The sequence below is a fragment of the Leptonychotes weddellii genome, chromosome 12 (assembly GCF_054177405.1).
Source record: "Leptonychotes weddellii isolate Sample4059 chromosome 12, ASM5417740v2, whole genome shotgun sequence".
NCBI classification, from domain to species: domain Eukaryota; kingdom Metazoa; phylum Chordata; class Mammalia; order Carnivora; family Phocidae; genus Leptonychotes; species Leptonychotes weddellii.
In genome coordinates, this window is record NC_138380.1 from 64,040,471 (window position 1) to 64,057,034 (window position 16,564).

Consider the following 16,564-nt stretch of genomic DNA (forward strand, 5'->3'; position numbering starts at 1 on the left):
GGGGTGGCTGGGTGATAGACATGGGAGGTTATGTGCTATGGTGAGTGCTGTGAATTGTGTAAGACTGTTGAATCACAGACCTGTACCTCTGAAACAAATAATACATTGTATGTTTAAAAAAAAAGAAAATAGTAGGAAGGGAAAAATGAAGTGGGGGGAACGGAGGGGGAGATGAACCATGAGAGACTATGGACTCTGAGAAACTGAGGGATTTAGAGGGGAGGGGGTAGGGGGATGGGTTGGCCTGGTGATGGGTATTAAAGAGGGCACGTACTGAATGGAGCACTGGGTGTTATATGCAAACAGTGAATCATGGAACACTACATCAAAAACTAATGATGTATGGTGATTAACATAATATAATAAAAAAAATTCTAAAACAATGTTAAAATCATTGTTAATTTTGCTGTCTCTAAAGCATTTATTAATCGACATGTTTCACCGTATTTAATATTTCCACATTAGGAAAGGAATATGATAGAACTGGATAAGTAAGCTATTATACAATGTAAGCATAAAGACTATCCCTATTAAAAACTTTTAATCATGTATTCTTTACATTTATCTAGAATAAGAAAATTGCTTCTAGCAAGCCATTCCTTCCAAAGGCAAAATCTGAACATACCGGACCTTCTATACAGGGACCTATGTTTATACACTGTATTTTGACATTTGGTATTTGTAGGACACCATCTATCACACAAGGAATATTTATCTACAGTGTGTTTCAACCAAGGGAAAACAAATCAGTTAATATTTTCACAGATTACATATTCTGTGAGGATTCAAGGAATTAGTTAACTAATAAAAATTAGTTAAGAGTATTTTTTGTAAATGCCTCTTTTATTTTGGAGGCATTGTCTGACTACAGGTACATTTATGAGGTGCAACATAAATTAAGAGCCTTTTAGTTCCTTTAAGAAATGACAAAGAAACAAGAAATCACAAGCATTCTGTGAATATGTTTTTTCATTAAAGACCATCAAAATACAACTGATTAATTTTCTGCAAAATTTAAATAAAGCAGATCTCTTTCTGAAATCAAAAGAAAAAGATTAGGCAAAAGAGTTTTCCTAAAGTATATAAACTGAATTTGTAAAAAGAGACAGATTTTGACATCCATAAAAGGATCACTCTTATAAAAGAGGCTGGCTATTACTTTTAAGCAAGGAAGGAAAGATGCTATTCTTTAATTTAATGATTTTATAAATGATTTTTTAATACGTTCTTTTTTAAGACAACTAAATAAAAGACAGACTCATTTGTTCCTAAGAGACACTTACATGAAGTTGCAAGATGCTGAAATTTGACTTCACAGGACAAAGCTCCCATGTCTCATTCTCTAGAAACATTCTCAGTTCATCAAGCCGTGTTCTTAAAAAAAGAAGACAAACACTCCAGAAAGTTAGAGGAAAAGTACACTGCACATAAGAATTAAGAAAATAAAATAGAATTATAGAATTATCATCATAATCATAATCAACTTGGAGAATCTATTCAAAGCAACACAGCAAACACAAACAGGTACTTTTACTTGTTAATATTTTATCATCTTTAAGAGAAAAAACTCTCAAATGTTTACTAAACTCACAATATCTCTACTATATTACAAAAATAATGAATGTACAGGAAATGATATTTTTATTAAGGGATGAAACTAAAAGCTACTCCCCAACTCACATACTTAAAATATCCCTAGCTAATCATATATCAATGCCAAAAAACAGAGAAATAATTTACAAAGTTTATGAGATCATTAATACTAATAAATGCTTTATGCTAAATAGCAAAGATCTTAATCATACTTACTAAGCCACAAGATCAAGATAATTATCACTCTCCAAATATATTTAGCTCAGGGCCTCTCTCTACACAGCACTTACAAATTAAATTACCAAGTACGGCACTTACAGAGCCAGCACTGCACTAATCACTTACATCACATTGATCTCTTCTTTCCTTTCTGATGCTATTGTGGTTTACTGTCTCTCCTGAATAATCAGTACATTATACAGGCAGTTCCAGAAAAGTAACTACTTCCTTCCAGTTGACCCAGGAAATAAAGGGCCAGTGCCTACCCTACTTTTCCCCTTCTTCTAACAGCTTCATTGTTATTACTAACCTGCTAAAAACAAAATCTAGATTTTTTTTTTTAATTCACATTTCTAAAGTAAAGAGGCAATAAATGGGTAAATCTGTAAAAACAAAAGCTGCTCCAAATATTAGAATTAACAGAAGGCGACTTTAAGATAACTATTATAATTAATAAAAGAGAAAAAAGATGTATAAAATGAATAGAAAGAAGTTCAAAGAATTGCAATAATAAAAACAAACAAAAACAGAATCATATTCTGTAACTGAAAAATACAATTACCTTAAATTAAAAATTGGTTAAGCAGATGACAGGATTAATGAACTCAAACACAGATCAATAGAAACTATTCAGACTGAAGCACGAATTGGAAACAAAAATGGAAGCAACAGAAAAGATCATAAAAGATACATGAGACACAGTCAAAACATCTAGTATGCATGCAACTGAATGGAGAAGATGGAATGAACATAAGCAGTTTTGAAGAGGTAATGGCTGAGAGTATTCCAAAAGTGATTATGCGCAAATCTCACCTCATATACAAAAATTAACTAAAAGGGACCACAGACCTAATATAAGAACTAAAACTGTAAAAGTTTACAACTCTTACAATTCAACAATAAAGACAACACAACTGAAAAATGGGCAAAGGTTTTAAACAGACATTTTTGCAAAGATATACAAATGACCAATAAGCATATAAAAAGATGCTGAATATCATTAGTCATTAGGAAATGTAGGTCAAAAACATAATGAGACATCACTTCATACCCACAAGGATAGCTATAATCAGAGACAGACTGTAACAGGTGTCAATAAGGATTTGGAGAAATTAAGAGTCCTTATATAATGCTGATGGAAATTTAAAATGATAGAACCACTTTGGAAAACAGTTTGGTAGTTCCTCAAATTGTTAAACATAGAATTACCACTTAACCCAGCAATTCCACTTTGTATTGGTTTCCTGTGGCTGCTATATCAAACCACCAGAAACAGAGTGACTTAAAACAACAGAAATTTATTCTCTTATAGTTCTGGAGGCCAGAGTCTGAAACCAGTACCACTAGGTTGAAAGCAAGCTGTCAGCAGGGCTACACTCTGCAGACCTCTGCACATCATCTACCAATCTGTTCCTTGCCTCTTTCAGCTTATGGCGGTTACCACCATTCTGTGACTTGTGGCCTCAGCACTCCAATCTCTGCCAATCTTCACATTACTTTCTCCTGTGTGTGTCTTTTCCTCTGTGGCTGTGTCAAATCTCCCTGCCTGTGTTAAAGCATGAGAAAATTCTATGTGCCATTATTGGCTTTTAAGATGGAAATGGTCATGCTCAAGGACTGGAGAGAAGCTTCTAGAAGCTGAGAATGTTCCCAAGCTGACAGCCACCATGAAAATAGGGATCTCAGTCCTAAAACCACAAGAAACTGAATTCTGCCAACATCCTGAATGTGCTCAGATGTGGATTCCTCCCCAAAGCCTTCAGATCAGAGCCCAGCCCTGCTGATCCTCTGATTTGGGCCCTGTGAGATACGTAAAAGTTGAGCATCTAGACAAGCTGATCCAGACTTCTAACCTCAGGATGGTGGCATAATAAATGGATGTTGTTTTAAGCTGTTAAGCTCATATCAATTTATTACATAATAATGATAAAAGGTACCAACTCACAGATAAAAGCAGCTTAGTGAACCCTCTGCATAAAGAGTATACAGGAAACAAGATAGAAAGTAAATGATAAAAACATGTAAAAACACTAAAAGGATAAGAAAAAATAAATGCAGTTACAAAGTTAGTTCTTGCACTATTCTGGAAGTATACTAACCTACGGTCAACTATAACAGAACAGGAGTGCATATTGAAAAGACAGTAACCACTACAAGAATCTATTTTTAAAAAGCTAACTGAGAAACAAAATAGTATTAAAATATATGCATGATCAATCCAAAAGAAAGGAAGACAAAATATAAATAGAAAAAGAATAACACTTTTAGAAATAAAACAGCAATATGATGGATTTAAACCCAACTATACCAATAAATACATTAAATGGAAATAGAACAAAAACCAGTTCAAACAAAATACAAAAAATCATCAGACTGGATTTAAAAACAACAACAAAACAAGATAATCTATATGTTGTTTACAAGAGGCACACTTTAAATATAAGGCCATAATTAGATTGAAAGTAAAAATTACACACAAGCATGATTTCTTACAATTATGAAATAGGGTGGAATTTTTTTATCAAAATTTTTTTCTTCATCTATGGGATTTTAATTAATTTTAAATATTTAGCCAATGTTGTATGGGATTTTTCCTATATTCTGTTAATTAGCAAATTAAATTTTAAATATTTAGCCAACTTTGTTCTCCTATAATATTACCTGTTTGTGATGTCATTATCCATTTTAGATATCACTGAATGTAATTTGCTAATATTTGTTAACAATTTTTACATCTATGTTCTTATGAGCCCTATAATTTTTCTTTTTTGTAATGTCTTTGTTATGTTTTGGTATCAGTGTTATGCTGGCTTCATAAAATAAGTTACAAAGCATTCCCTCTTTCTCTAGTCTCTGAAAGAGCTAGTGTTGATATTTCCTCCTTAAATGTTGGGTAGAATTCACCAGGGAAGGCAGCAGGCCTAGAGACGGAAATGTTTTTAAAAAATACAGATTCGGGCACCTGGGTGGCTCAGTTGGTTAAGCAACTGCCTTCGGCTCGGGTCATGATCCTGGAGTCCCTGGATCGAGTCCCGCATCGGGCTCCCTGCTCAGCAAGGAGCCTGCTTCTCCCTCTGACCCTCCCCCCTCTCATGTGCTCTCTCTCTCTCATTCTGTCTCAAATAAAAAAAAAAAAAAATACAGATTCAATTTCTTTAAGAGACACAGGTCTATCAGATATTCTGTATTTTATTTTGTCAGCTTATTAAGTTTGGTTTTATGAGGAATTTATTCAATTCATCTACATTGTCAATTTTATTAGCATAAAGTTGTTCCTATCATTTTATTATGTATCTATATCACTACATATTTTCTGTATTCTTTTTTAAATTGAAGTATAGTTGACACACTATTACATTTTTAATGTCTAGGATCTATAGATCAACTCCTGCTAATATTGGTAATTTGTGTTGTTGTTTTTGCTCAGTGTTACTAGTAGTTTTATAGAATTCTATTATACATTTGCTTTCTGTTTCATTGATTCCTACTCTATAATCTTCCTCCGTTTCCTTTTGTTTAATTTGCTGTCATTTTTGTAACTTCTTGAAATGGAAGATTAGGGCACTAATTTTCAAACTTTCTTCTTTTCCAAAAAATACACTTACAGCTAGAAATTCTCCCCTCTGCTTTGGATCCCGTAATTTTGATGCCATGGTTTTATTATTATTCATTTAAAAAGATTTTCTAACTCCCAATATGATTTCTTCTTTGACCACTGGAAATAGGTTGTTTAATTTCCAAAAACTGGTGCGTTTTCTTGTTGTCTCTCATTTATTTCTAGTTTAACTTCACTGTGGTCAGACAATGTAAGCTCTATGATTTCAATCCTTTGGCATTTTTATTTTATTATTATTTTTAAAGATTTTATTTATTTATTTGACAGAGAGGTAGAGAGAGAGCACAAGTAGGCAGAGCAGCAGACAGAGGGAGAGGGAGAAGCAGGCTCCCCGCTGAGCAGGGAGCCCTATGCAGGGCTCGATCCCAGGACCCTGGGATCATGACCTGAGCCGAAGGCAGACGCTTAACCGACTGAGCACCCAGGTGCCCCAATCCTTTGACATTTTTAAAGAACTTGCTTTATGGCACAGTGGATAATCAATTTTGATAAACTTCCTGTGTGCTCTTGAAAAAAATATGTACTCTGCAACTGTTGTGTGGGTCTCTCTCTCATACACGCAGACACACACACATACACACACACACAAAAGGCAAATGTTATTAAATATGTTAGTCGAACACATATCTTCAGTGATTTTTTTTCTGCTTCCGTTATCACTCACTAAAAGTAGCATACAAAAAAATTCAATGATTATAGAACTATTTCTCCTTTTAGTCTGAACATTTTGCTTTATATGTTTTGGAGTTACATCAGTTGAGGCATACAAATTTAGGACTGTTGTATTTTCCTAATGAACACTTTCTTATCATTATGAAAGTATTCTCTTTATTTTTAGCAATACTTCTTGACTTAAAGTATACTTTGTCTCTTAGAAATTTCTCTAATCTGACATAAAGTATCTATAAAAGTCTACCACAAATATCATACCTAATGACAAAGCACTGCACAATAAAGATACCCTTGTCACCACGTCTATTCAAAATTGTATCAGAGGTCCTAACCAGTATAAAGATTAGAAATGAATATATAAAATCATCATTATTCACAAATGGCATAAATGCATAGAAAATTCAAAAGAATCTCCCAACTATTAGGTCTAATAAAATGTTTTAACCACCAGATCACAGGAATTTCAGGTCAACATACTAAATCAACTTAAATATGTATATGTATGTATGTGTATATAAGTATGTGTATGTGCAAGAAACAACTGGAAACTTTAAATAAAAAGCAAAACAATTCAGAATGGCATAAAAAAATATTTATACAATGCTAAAAACAGGCAAGACTAATCAATAGTGATATAAGCCAAAATAACAGTTATCTCTAAGGATGAATTTTGAATGAGAAAGGACACAAGAGATCCTTCCAGGGTAGTGGAAATATTCTGTATCTTAACCTGGGTGGCTTATGTGGTATACAGATATGTAAAAATTGATGGAGTTGTACATTAAGACGTGTATACTTTTATATTACACTTTAATATATTTTTTTCAAAAAAAAAAAACCTTAATAATCCTCTTATTCCCCTAACTAAACTGTCTGCAATAAAGGCAGGCTTGTTTTAACAATACAGCCACAGAGGGCCTTAGGCAACATCAATCCACTTGTGAAGGGTCACAAGGTCACAACTAGTAGACAGCAGAGGGGCCCTGATTTCCAAATCTTTCTTTTCATTGCACCACTGTTGAAAAAACATAGTCAAAGGCAAAAATCTACTTATTTTGTGACTGTGAATGATAAATTCATTAATATTATCCAAATTGATTCATTAAAGCCACGGAAAACTTCCTTTACATCTCTGCCCAAGAACATTTTTACACAAGTTGGAAGGTTTGCATTTTACTTTTTTCTTCTATTTGACTCTACTAAAACACATAAAGAATAACAGTTACAATGAAAAAGCAGTGAGTTCATAAATTACAAACTGCAATCAGATGCTGAATAACAGAAATGAATGCTGACCTATTATGTGAAAAGCAATCGTAATTATTACTGTTTAAGCAGTTCAGGTGCCCCTCTGTCTTTAAGAAACAAGATATAAATAGGATACAAGGAATCTCCTGTGGAGTACAAAAGAATAGGTACAATTCAAATAAAATTTAAAAGATTTTAAAGGGCAAATATAGTAAAGAAGACAATAACCAATCTAAGAGGCATCTCAAATATGCTGACCTTCTAATTAAAGGGAAAAAAAAAATCTACGAATTGGAACTGTGTGAAATCCAGATCTTTTAACTAACCTGATAAAAGACTTGATGCAATAAAAGGCAGGTTCCAAAAACAAATGATAAAAACAAACACTTCAAGGAAGGTAAAGATTCCACTACAAGCCGGCCACATTTAAAGAGAAGGAACTTGATGCTCAGAGAAATTAGAAAACCAAATTATGGTGGTAAAGCTAGTAAGTAGTACAGAGGTAGGAATCCAAGTCCACTGATAACACCACGCTGCCCCAAACATTTTATCAGCAGGAAGAAAACTGGAAATCAATAACAACAGTATAAATTAAGAGGAGTTTAAGAGTGGTCTACCCACTATTATTATATACTATGGCAGAGGGAGTTAGTCTGACATCAGATAGATACCATGAAGACTTTGTTCTCATTTTAACTCCAAAATTCAAGCCCTATTGTATAGTTTAGAAATGTAAATGTTTTTACTTTTAAATAATCTAATTTACAGTATTTTAAATATTAAAGATAATTTACTGGTACCATTATCACCAAGTCCAAGAACATTTGTTTTCTAAAAATATTTCTCCTATTTTCCCAAGGACTATAGCAAAGAGAGTTGCAACAATTACCTCCTATCCCACACACATTCTCTCATACAACATGACCTTACCACTCCCCCATCAAATTTCCCTCCTCTTAAATCTGGGTAGCCTCATGACATGTTTGTATTCAATGGAATATGGTGGAAGGACTGCATGACTTCTACGCCTACATCAGAAAAAGCCTTGAAGCTTCTGCCTGGGTCTTTTGGAAAACTAGTGCTGTGGGAAGCCAGGTGCCATATAAGGGAAGTCCCACCACCCTGAGATCATCATAGTGGAAAGGCCACATGCAGGCACTATGGCTAACAAACTCAACTGTGTACATCCTTCTAGCCATCTCCACCAAGGTGCGAGCAAAGCCATCCTGGATTCTCTAGACAAACCCTACCATCAGCTGAGTACTACTCAGTCACCTCAGCCAATCCTCTAAGGAGCAGAAGATTCATTCAGTTCATCTCTTCGTAAATTCCCGACTCACAGATTACATGAAATAATGATAAAATGATGGTGGTTTTAAACCCTTAAGTTTCAGGATAGTTTGTTATACAACAATAGTAGTTAAAATGTAAGTTGGACACTTATAAATTTAAACCTTTATATTTGTTAAGATTGTTTCCTTAAAAAAAAAATCTGAGATCTATCATAAAAAAACTAAAACTATTGATCACTTATTTACTGCCCTCTGTGAAACCTTAACCAAAAGCGCTTATTTGGCAGAGAATATATGGAGGGAGAAAAAGCAAGTGAGTTCTACAAGATATAAAGCCCAGTACTCAAAAAAACAAAAAAGATTAAATCACTTGGTCCAGGCAGAAAACAAAGAGAAGTATATGGATAATAAACTTGATCCTAGAAACACACATTTTGAAGATACTTAAAAAAATAAACTTTTCTTACTCAGGCAATGGGAAAGTTTTTCTCCCTAAAAGGATAGGTGACCTCTCCCCTCTTCTAACACCAGTCGCTGTACCTTCAGGATCCTTGAAAATATTTTATAAGATTTGATCATTAGAGTAATTACAAATTAAAGTGCACTTGTTAAATAGAATGTTCTGGCAATTACACTACATAATTTCTATGTCATTACTGTTTAAATCAGATAATTTGTGCTTCTGGGACTTCTGTAACATCTGGCAGAAGAATGACAGTGTTGGATGTATACAAACTTAGCACTGAACATAAAGGAATTTGGGGGAATAAAACCTCTATTTTTGTAAGATAAGAATTCACATTGATAGAGACTGTGTTCCCTCAGTCTAATGTAATTTTGCCCTGGAAAAAGATAATGGCATACAGACTTTTATACAACTACCACAAGCAACATGAATATACTTTATATAAATAGATGTTCCACCCAAAGGTAAAATGCTTCTATTTTCACCTTATTATGCCGACATCTCTAAACCAATAGCCTAAGCAGACTCTAAGTCAGAATAATTTGGTCTAAGAATTTCTTGATTCTCAGGAGCTCTATTTGGCAGTAGAGGACCATGAAACAATTGTAAGCATATTTTAACACTTTTATTACAAAACTAAAACCCACTTGATCTATAGTTCACCATGTTTCATACTGCTTTTAAATATTTATGTAGTATGATCTGGTGAAGAAGATATTAAATTGGAATTTAACAGATTTAGATTCATCACTAGCTAATGTAATGACTTTCGTCAATTCAGTATTATGTACATTGGCATCATTTCTAAACCACCTGTTAAGTTTATCTTGCTTATAAAGAAAAAGATTTACTTCAGAACACATTAATGGTTGGTATTAACTTTACCAAATGATTTTTATTATAATTTTCCAAATGGCAGCTGTTGGACAGATAGTGACCATAGCCAGTATATAAGCTGGGGATAGAGAAGAATACTTTTAGAAAAGTTAAATCTTTACTTTTTAACCTATTCCAATATTCTCATATACAACACAGCAAGAAAAAAAGGGCAAGATCTAGAGGCAACACTTATGGAGACTTTTTCATCTAGCCACCCCATTTTGCAGTTGATAGAACCATCAGCCAGAGTTAAATGATTTGTTCAGTGTCAGAGAGCTGGCAAGCACCAAAAGTGGAATAAGAACCCAACTCTACTATCTCCCGGTACAGCTCTCCTTCTAAAAGTACCGTACAGCCTTTTCAATGGGAAACAAATTTCACATATATTTCTAAGAGAAGTCCATTAAAATGATGAGCGTTTTGGAAACAGTTAATAATTCATTTCTAGTCTCTAATTTCATCAAGGTAAACTTTGGTGAGGAATCTCCATCATGGTCATAGTCTAGAAATGCCCAGACCTGGCTGCCATAATGACAGATACCTTATGACAATAAGTAAAGTAGAATGCAGAATGGAGACCATTAAATAAATCAGGGTTGTTTTTTTCATCACACATGTTGTGCAGTCACTAGGAACACAAAAGGTCTCCCAGTTGTCTTACTGACTAAAAGTAATCTTTGGGAAATGGACATCTGTCATGCTTTCATTCTGACAGGTAAGTGAGGCTTCTGGCTCCTTCATAGTTCCTTATCCTTTCCCATTTATGATTTAAAAACTCCTCCTTTTGTACAGCAATGTGTACAAGCCAGGCTATCTTTTCAGCAGAGCTTAAATTTTAACAGGAAAAAATATATATACAAATAAAGGCAGTGTTAGGGCTTCATGCTCTCTCCTTACTACTGTTTTCCTGAGGTTTAATCAATAAAAAAATTTTTTTTTTAAATCTTCTAAACATTCTTTTCAATTCAACTACAAAGCCCAAAGGCTCTGCTTTGGTACAGGATCAAATTTAAATCTCTTTCAAAACATATTTAATAGTTTACAATAACAAAGAACACTTGTACTTAAATATATTTAATAATTAATTAATCATTGGTTTGATGTCCAATAATCTCTCTTCTGACATGGCACCTATCACTCTGACCAGGTATTGACTCTGAGCAAGCAGAATTAAACATACATACATACATACATACATAAAAAAAATAAAAATCATTGAGACAGGAAAAAAAAACAATAAAATAAAAAAAAATCAGGGTGCCTGGGTGGCTCAGTCATTAAGCGTCTGCCTTCAGCTTGGGTCATGATCCCAGGGTCCTGGGATCGAGCCCAGCATCGGGCTCCCTGCTCAGTGGGAAGCCTGCTCATCCCTCTCACACTCCCCCTGCTTGTGTTCCCTCTCTCGCTGTGTCTCTCTCTGTCAAATAAATAAATAAAATCTTTAAAAATAAATAAATAAAATAAAATAAAATGTTTAAAAAATAAAAATAATAATAAATAAAAATAAATAAATAAAATAAAATCCATACTTTCTCTGGTACCAAATAACAATAAAATCAAAACATAATTCTAAAAAATAAAAATGTAGACTAAAAGTAAGATACAACAATTCAACTGATAAAATATATATAAGGAATACAGTACAGTCTCCACCTTATATCAGGAAAGGTCTAATAAATAGCTCTCTCAATTTAATGCTGCTTTAAGCATACAATCACATTGCTAATTAAACACTCTTTCCCATCTTCCTCCATTCCCAAAACCATTCCTAATCACGCTTTCTAAAGTCAGTAGTGACTGTTTTGCAACGTAATACATAATTTTGACTTTGTAGCTAGATTCTGAATATCATGTCTTCTTCTTTAGAACCTTCTTACTCTTAAAAGGTAGATGCTTTCAAGTAACCCCTCCCTGAGTGCTGCCTCTAGTGATCTAACTCCCTCACTAGCTCACACCACATATGCAGATACAGGATAGTGGCCAAATTCTTTCGGTGAACTCCAATAGAATAATCATCTTTCACCCATAAAGAAATTGGTTCAATATTTAGTTCAACATTTTAAGCCTCTCAGGACAATCTATCAAAATTTACAATAAATAAGGAATGAGAATATTTTATGATATTTTTGGCAAAAAAAAGTCCTTAACCATCGCAAAAAGAACTACAAAGGAATTCTTTCAAATTCAAAAGTAATTGTTTTAGGGGCTCCTGGGTAGCTCAGTTGGTTAAGTGACTGCCTTCAGCTCAGGTCATAATCCCAGGGTTCTGGGATTGAGTCCCCAATGGGACTCCCTGCCCAGCAGGGAGCCTGCTTCTCCCTCTCTCTCTGCTGCTCCCCCTGCTGTGCTCTCTCACTCTCTCTCTGTCAAATAAACAAAATCTTTAAAAAAAAAAAAAAAAGTAATTGTTTTAAACCAATTAATGCTATAAGGTTTAAGCATTAGACAAAGTATTCTCATTACCTAAATAAGTCTATTCATATTTTATTACAGTTCTTACCTATGGTAGTTCTTAAAATAGTTGACACTCTGTTTTCTAATGGACTCTTGCAAAACTTCAGATTTGCTACCACAAAATTCTTCTCCAACTTGCATTAACCTAGTTGGATAAAAAGATTTATACAAATTTCAGCAACATTCTTATTACAGAACAAAAGTAGTCCAGGTCATCTTTCTTCAAAGATAACACACCATAAAAATGGATGTTTGAAGAAATTCTAACGTTCACAAATTCAATATGGCTTACAGACATCCAAAGGGCAGAAATATTTAAACACACTCACACACACCCAGCAGAAATTAGATTATGAATGTTCAATTGTCTTCATTTCCATGAAAAAGTTATATATAACTCACTGATTCATGATTTCTTTGATTATCATCATTGAATGACTCAAGCTAAAGAATAAAACAAGATCTCACACAGTACCTGCTGATTATATCCAAAACAAAGATGAAATCATCATATTTAAATATAGACAAATCTGTTCCAAGCAAGTAGGTTTTTACTTTTAGCTGAACATCCTGCAAAACAAAACAAAAAAATATTTCAAGTGAACCCAAAATATAGAATATAAGCTCCCAGAACCATTTATTCTATAGTTACACATTGAAAGAGATAGGAATACGTTCTTTTTTTTTTTTTTTTTTTAAAGATTTATTTATTTGACAGAGGGAGACACAGCGAGAGAGGGAACACAAGCAGGGGGAGTGGGAGAGGGAGAAGCAGGCTTCCCGCCAAGCAGGGAGCCCGATGTGGGCCTCGATCCCAGGACCCTGGGATCATGACCTGAGCTGAATGCAGACGCTTAACGACTGAGCCACCCAGGCGCCCGACAGGAATACATTCTTAAGAATATATATTTAGGCCAATAATCAATATTCTTACAGTGATATCACTGAAACAATTCCATAAACATCAGATATAAAAATAATAATGATGACAATCATCACTATTAATACATACACATATGCAAGATAAAAATTATATCCTCGTTTTGGATATGAAGATAAAAATCATCATCATTTATGTGTGGCTTGGTAGGCTAGAAACTCCAAAATAATCAATTCAAAAATAATTAGAATAATCGGTTCAAAAATAATTAGAATTAATAAGATAACTATGTGATTATGTGCAATACATAAAAATTAAGTTTTCGTGTATTTCTGCTATAGTATCTTAAAATGAGATTCCATTTAAAATAAACATTAAAACTATAATGTACTTAGGAATAATTTTAATAGGCAACATTAGACCTGTAAGAAAAAACTAACAACTTTAACAGGATACAAAAGAAATTTCAATAAAATGAGAGTCAAGGGACTGAATGAGTATAAAGACATCAACTTTTCCAAATTAATGTTGGGGTTCAGTGACATTTTAACCAAAATCACAAAAACCTTTTCCTATGAACAATCATTCTAAAATTCACCAGAAATAAGAAACAGGCAATAACCTCTTTTTAAAATACAAAGCTTTGAAAAGATGGAGTAAAAGTTATAAGTGATGTTGAAGGACTTGTCCTACCTGTACTAAATATATTAGAAACTATTTTTTAAAAAACAATACTGCCAATACCCAAAGAATCAACAAAATAGGACAAACAACTCAGAAATAGTGCTAATAAATATATATATATACAAAGCTTAATAAACAACAGTAAAAACTACTGTTTGCTGTTTACTTTTTATCAGTATTATACTAAGAACTTTACATATTATCTTTAATCCTAAAATAGCTCTGTTGAGCAGGCATTTATTATCCCCTGAAGAGAAGAAAAACTGAAAACAGGTCAAGTAATTGCCTAAATTCACATGCCCTGTGAACGACAAGGCTAAGATTTAAATCCTGGTCTCTCTATCTTCAGAGTCTCCTCTTTCCAGCAGACCTTGCTATGAGGAGGCATCACACATAGACAAGAAAAAAGATTATTCAGAAAGTAGTAGAGGAAAAAAAAAAAATCAACTAGATTTGGAGGGAAAAACTCCTCTCTCCTCTCCTTATATCACATCTCAAAGGACATACAAATGGATTAGATAACTGTTTTTGTATGTTTGCAAAAGATTAAAAATTAATCCAATAAAGCACAAGTATTTTCTCAGTACTAAGTGTTCTAGGCAGTACTCCAGGTATTAGGGATATAGCAAATAATATAAAGTTTAGATAAAGATCTATAATTACCAGATGAATATTGACCTGAGCTTTACACAGGAAAAAGTATTTTAAGAATAAACGTAGCACAGATATTGAACTCAAGTTGGAAGAGGGCACTGTGGTCTCAAAACAGAGGTAAAACTGCTGCCCAGTTTACCCCGGACCCAACCCTCCCCCATCGCCATCGCCACTGCTGCTAGGGAAGGAGGGCCAAGATCCAAAGGAACCAGAGCAGTTGAGAAAACTTTTTTTTTTTGGTGATTTGAGCTTTGAAACTATGGATGACAGTTTAAGAGAACATTCTGAAAAATGGGGCACACTTACAGATTGTGTGGTGATGAGAGACCCCCCAAACAAAATGTTCCAGGGGTTTTGCTCTTGTGACTTATACTTGTATTGAAGAGGTGGATGCAGCAACGTGTGCTTGACCACACAAGGTTGATGGGCCTGTGCTGGAATCAAAGAGAGCTGTTTCTAGAGAGGATTCTGTAAAGCCTGGTGCCCATCTCACAGTGAAGAAAATTTTCATTGGTGGCATTAAAGGAGATACAGAAGAATGTAATTTGAGAGACTATTTTGACATGTATGGCAAGACTGAAACCATAGAAATTATGGAAGACAGGCAGAGTGGGATTTGCTTTTATAACTTTTGATGATCATGAGAGAGTTGATAAAATTGTTGTTCAGAAACACTACTGATGGGCATAACTGTGAAGTGAAAAAGGCCCTTCCCAAACAAGAAATGATGTCTGCTGGATCCCAAGACATCGTGGAGGTAGGTGGATCTGGCAACTTTATGGGCTGTGGTGGAAACTTTGATGCAAGAGGTGGCTACGGTGGTGGAAGGGGCAGGAGAGGTAGTTATGCAGGAGGTGATGGTAGATATACTGGATTTGGAGGTGTTGGTGGCATCGACGGTGGTGGTCCTGGTCATAGTAGTAGAGGAGGTGATGGTGGTGGTGGACCAGGATATGGACACCGAGGAGGTGGATATGGTGGCAGTGGTGGAGGACAGGATGGTTACAGTGAAGGAGGAAATTTTGGAGGTAACTATGGTGGTGATGGGAACCACAATGATTTTGGAAATTATAGTGCACAAAAGCAATCAAGTTATGGACCCCTGAAGGGGGACAGTTTTGGTGGAAGAAGCTCGGGCAGTCCCTATGGTGGTGGTTATGGATCTGGTGGTGGAAGTGGTGGATGTGGTAGCAGAAGGTTCTAAAAAAATTTCAGAAGAAAAGGGCTACAGTTCCTAGCAGGAGAGAGAGTAAGGAGTTGTCAGGAAAGCTGCAGGTTACTTTGAGACAGTCGTCCCAAATGCATTAGAGGAACTGTAAAAATCTGCCACAGAAGGAACGACGATCCACAGTCAGAAAAGTGACTGCAGCTTAAATAAGAAAGCCCGCTTGTCCAGGACTGTCATAGCCACAGTTTACAAAAAGTGCAGCTATTGATTAATGCAATGTAGTGTCAATTAGATGTACATTCCTGAGGTCTTCATCACATACAGCTTTGTCTCTGTCTTTTTTCTTTTCATTACATCAGGCATACAGCCCCGTAAATTGTGGTAGCGGTACCAGGAATAAAAAATTAAGGAATTTTTAACTTTAAAAAAAAAAGGAAGAAATGTAACAGAGGTCACAAAAGATAAAGGTCAATGGTCTGACCTCATAAAAATGCTGATCATCTGCATATTGAAAATATAGTAAGTGAAAATAGACAAATGAGGGCGCCTGGGTGGCTCAGTTGGTTAAGCGACTGCCTTCAGCTCAGGTCATGATCCTGGAGTCCCTGGATCGAGTCCCGCATCGGGCTCCCTGCTCGGCGGGGAGTCTGCTTCTCCCTCTGACCCTCCCCCCTCTCATGTGCTCTCTCTCTCCTCTCATCCTCTCTCTCAAATAAATAAATAAAAAAAAAATCTTTAA

At 34.8% G+C, this 16,564-nt stretch overlaps 1 protein-coding gene and 1 pseudogene across 3 annotated transcripts in view; one reads left to right on the forward strand and one right to left on the reverse strand.

The window, feature by feature from the left end:
* VPS50 (VPS50 subunit of EARP/GARPII complex) overlaps positions 1-16,564 on the reverse strand; it is a 126,090-nt gene that overhangs the window by 42,763 nt on the left and 66,763 nt on the right. For 2 of the 3 annotated variants that reach the window (XM_081800533.1, XM_081800532.1), the window contains 3 exons: positions 12,915-13,009; positions 12,486-12,584; positions 1,284-1,374 (listed from right to left, as the gene is read on the reverse strand). In XM_081800533.1, the coding sequence (XP_081656659.1) occupies positions 1,284-1,374; positions 12,486-12,584; positions 12,915-13,009 (285 nt within the window). Of the gene's footprint in view, positions 1-1,283; positions 1,375-12,485; positions 12,585-12,914; positions 13,010-16,564 lie in introns of those variants that run through there. The other variant, XR_014139358.1, reaches the window with a different exon arrangement.
* On the forward strand, positions 13,456-16,007 carry LOC102745035 (heterogeneous nuclear ribonucleoprotein A1-like; annotated as a pseudogene).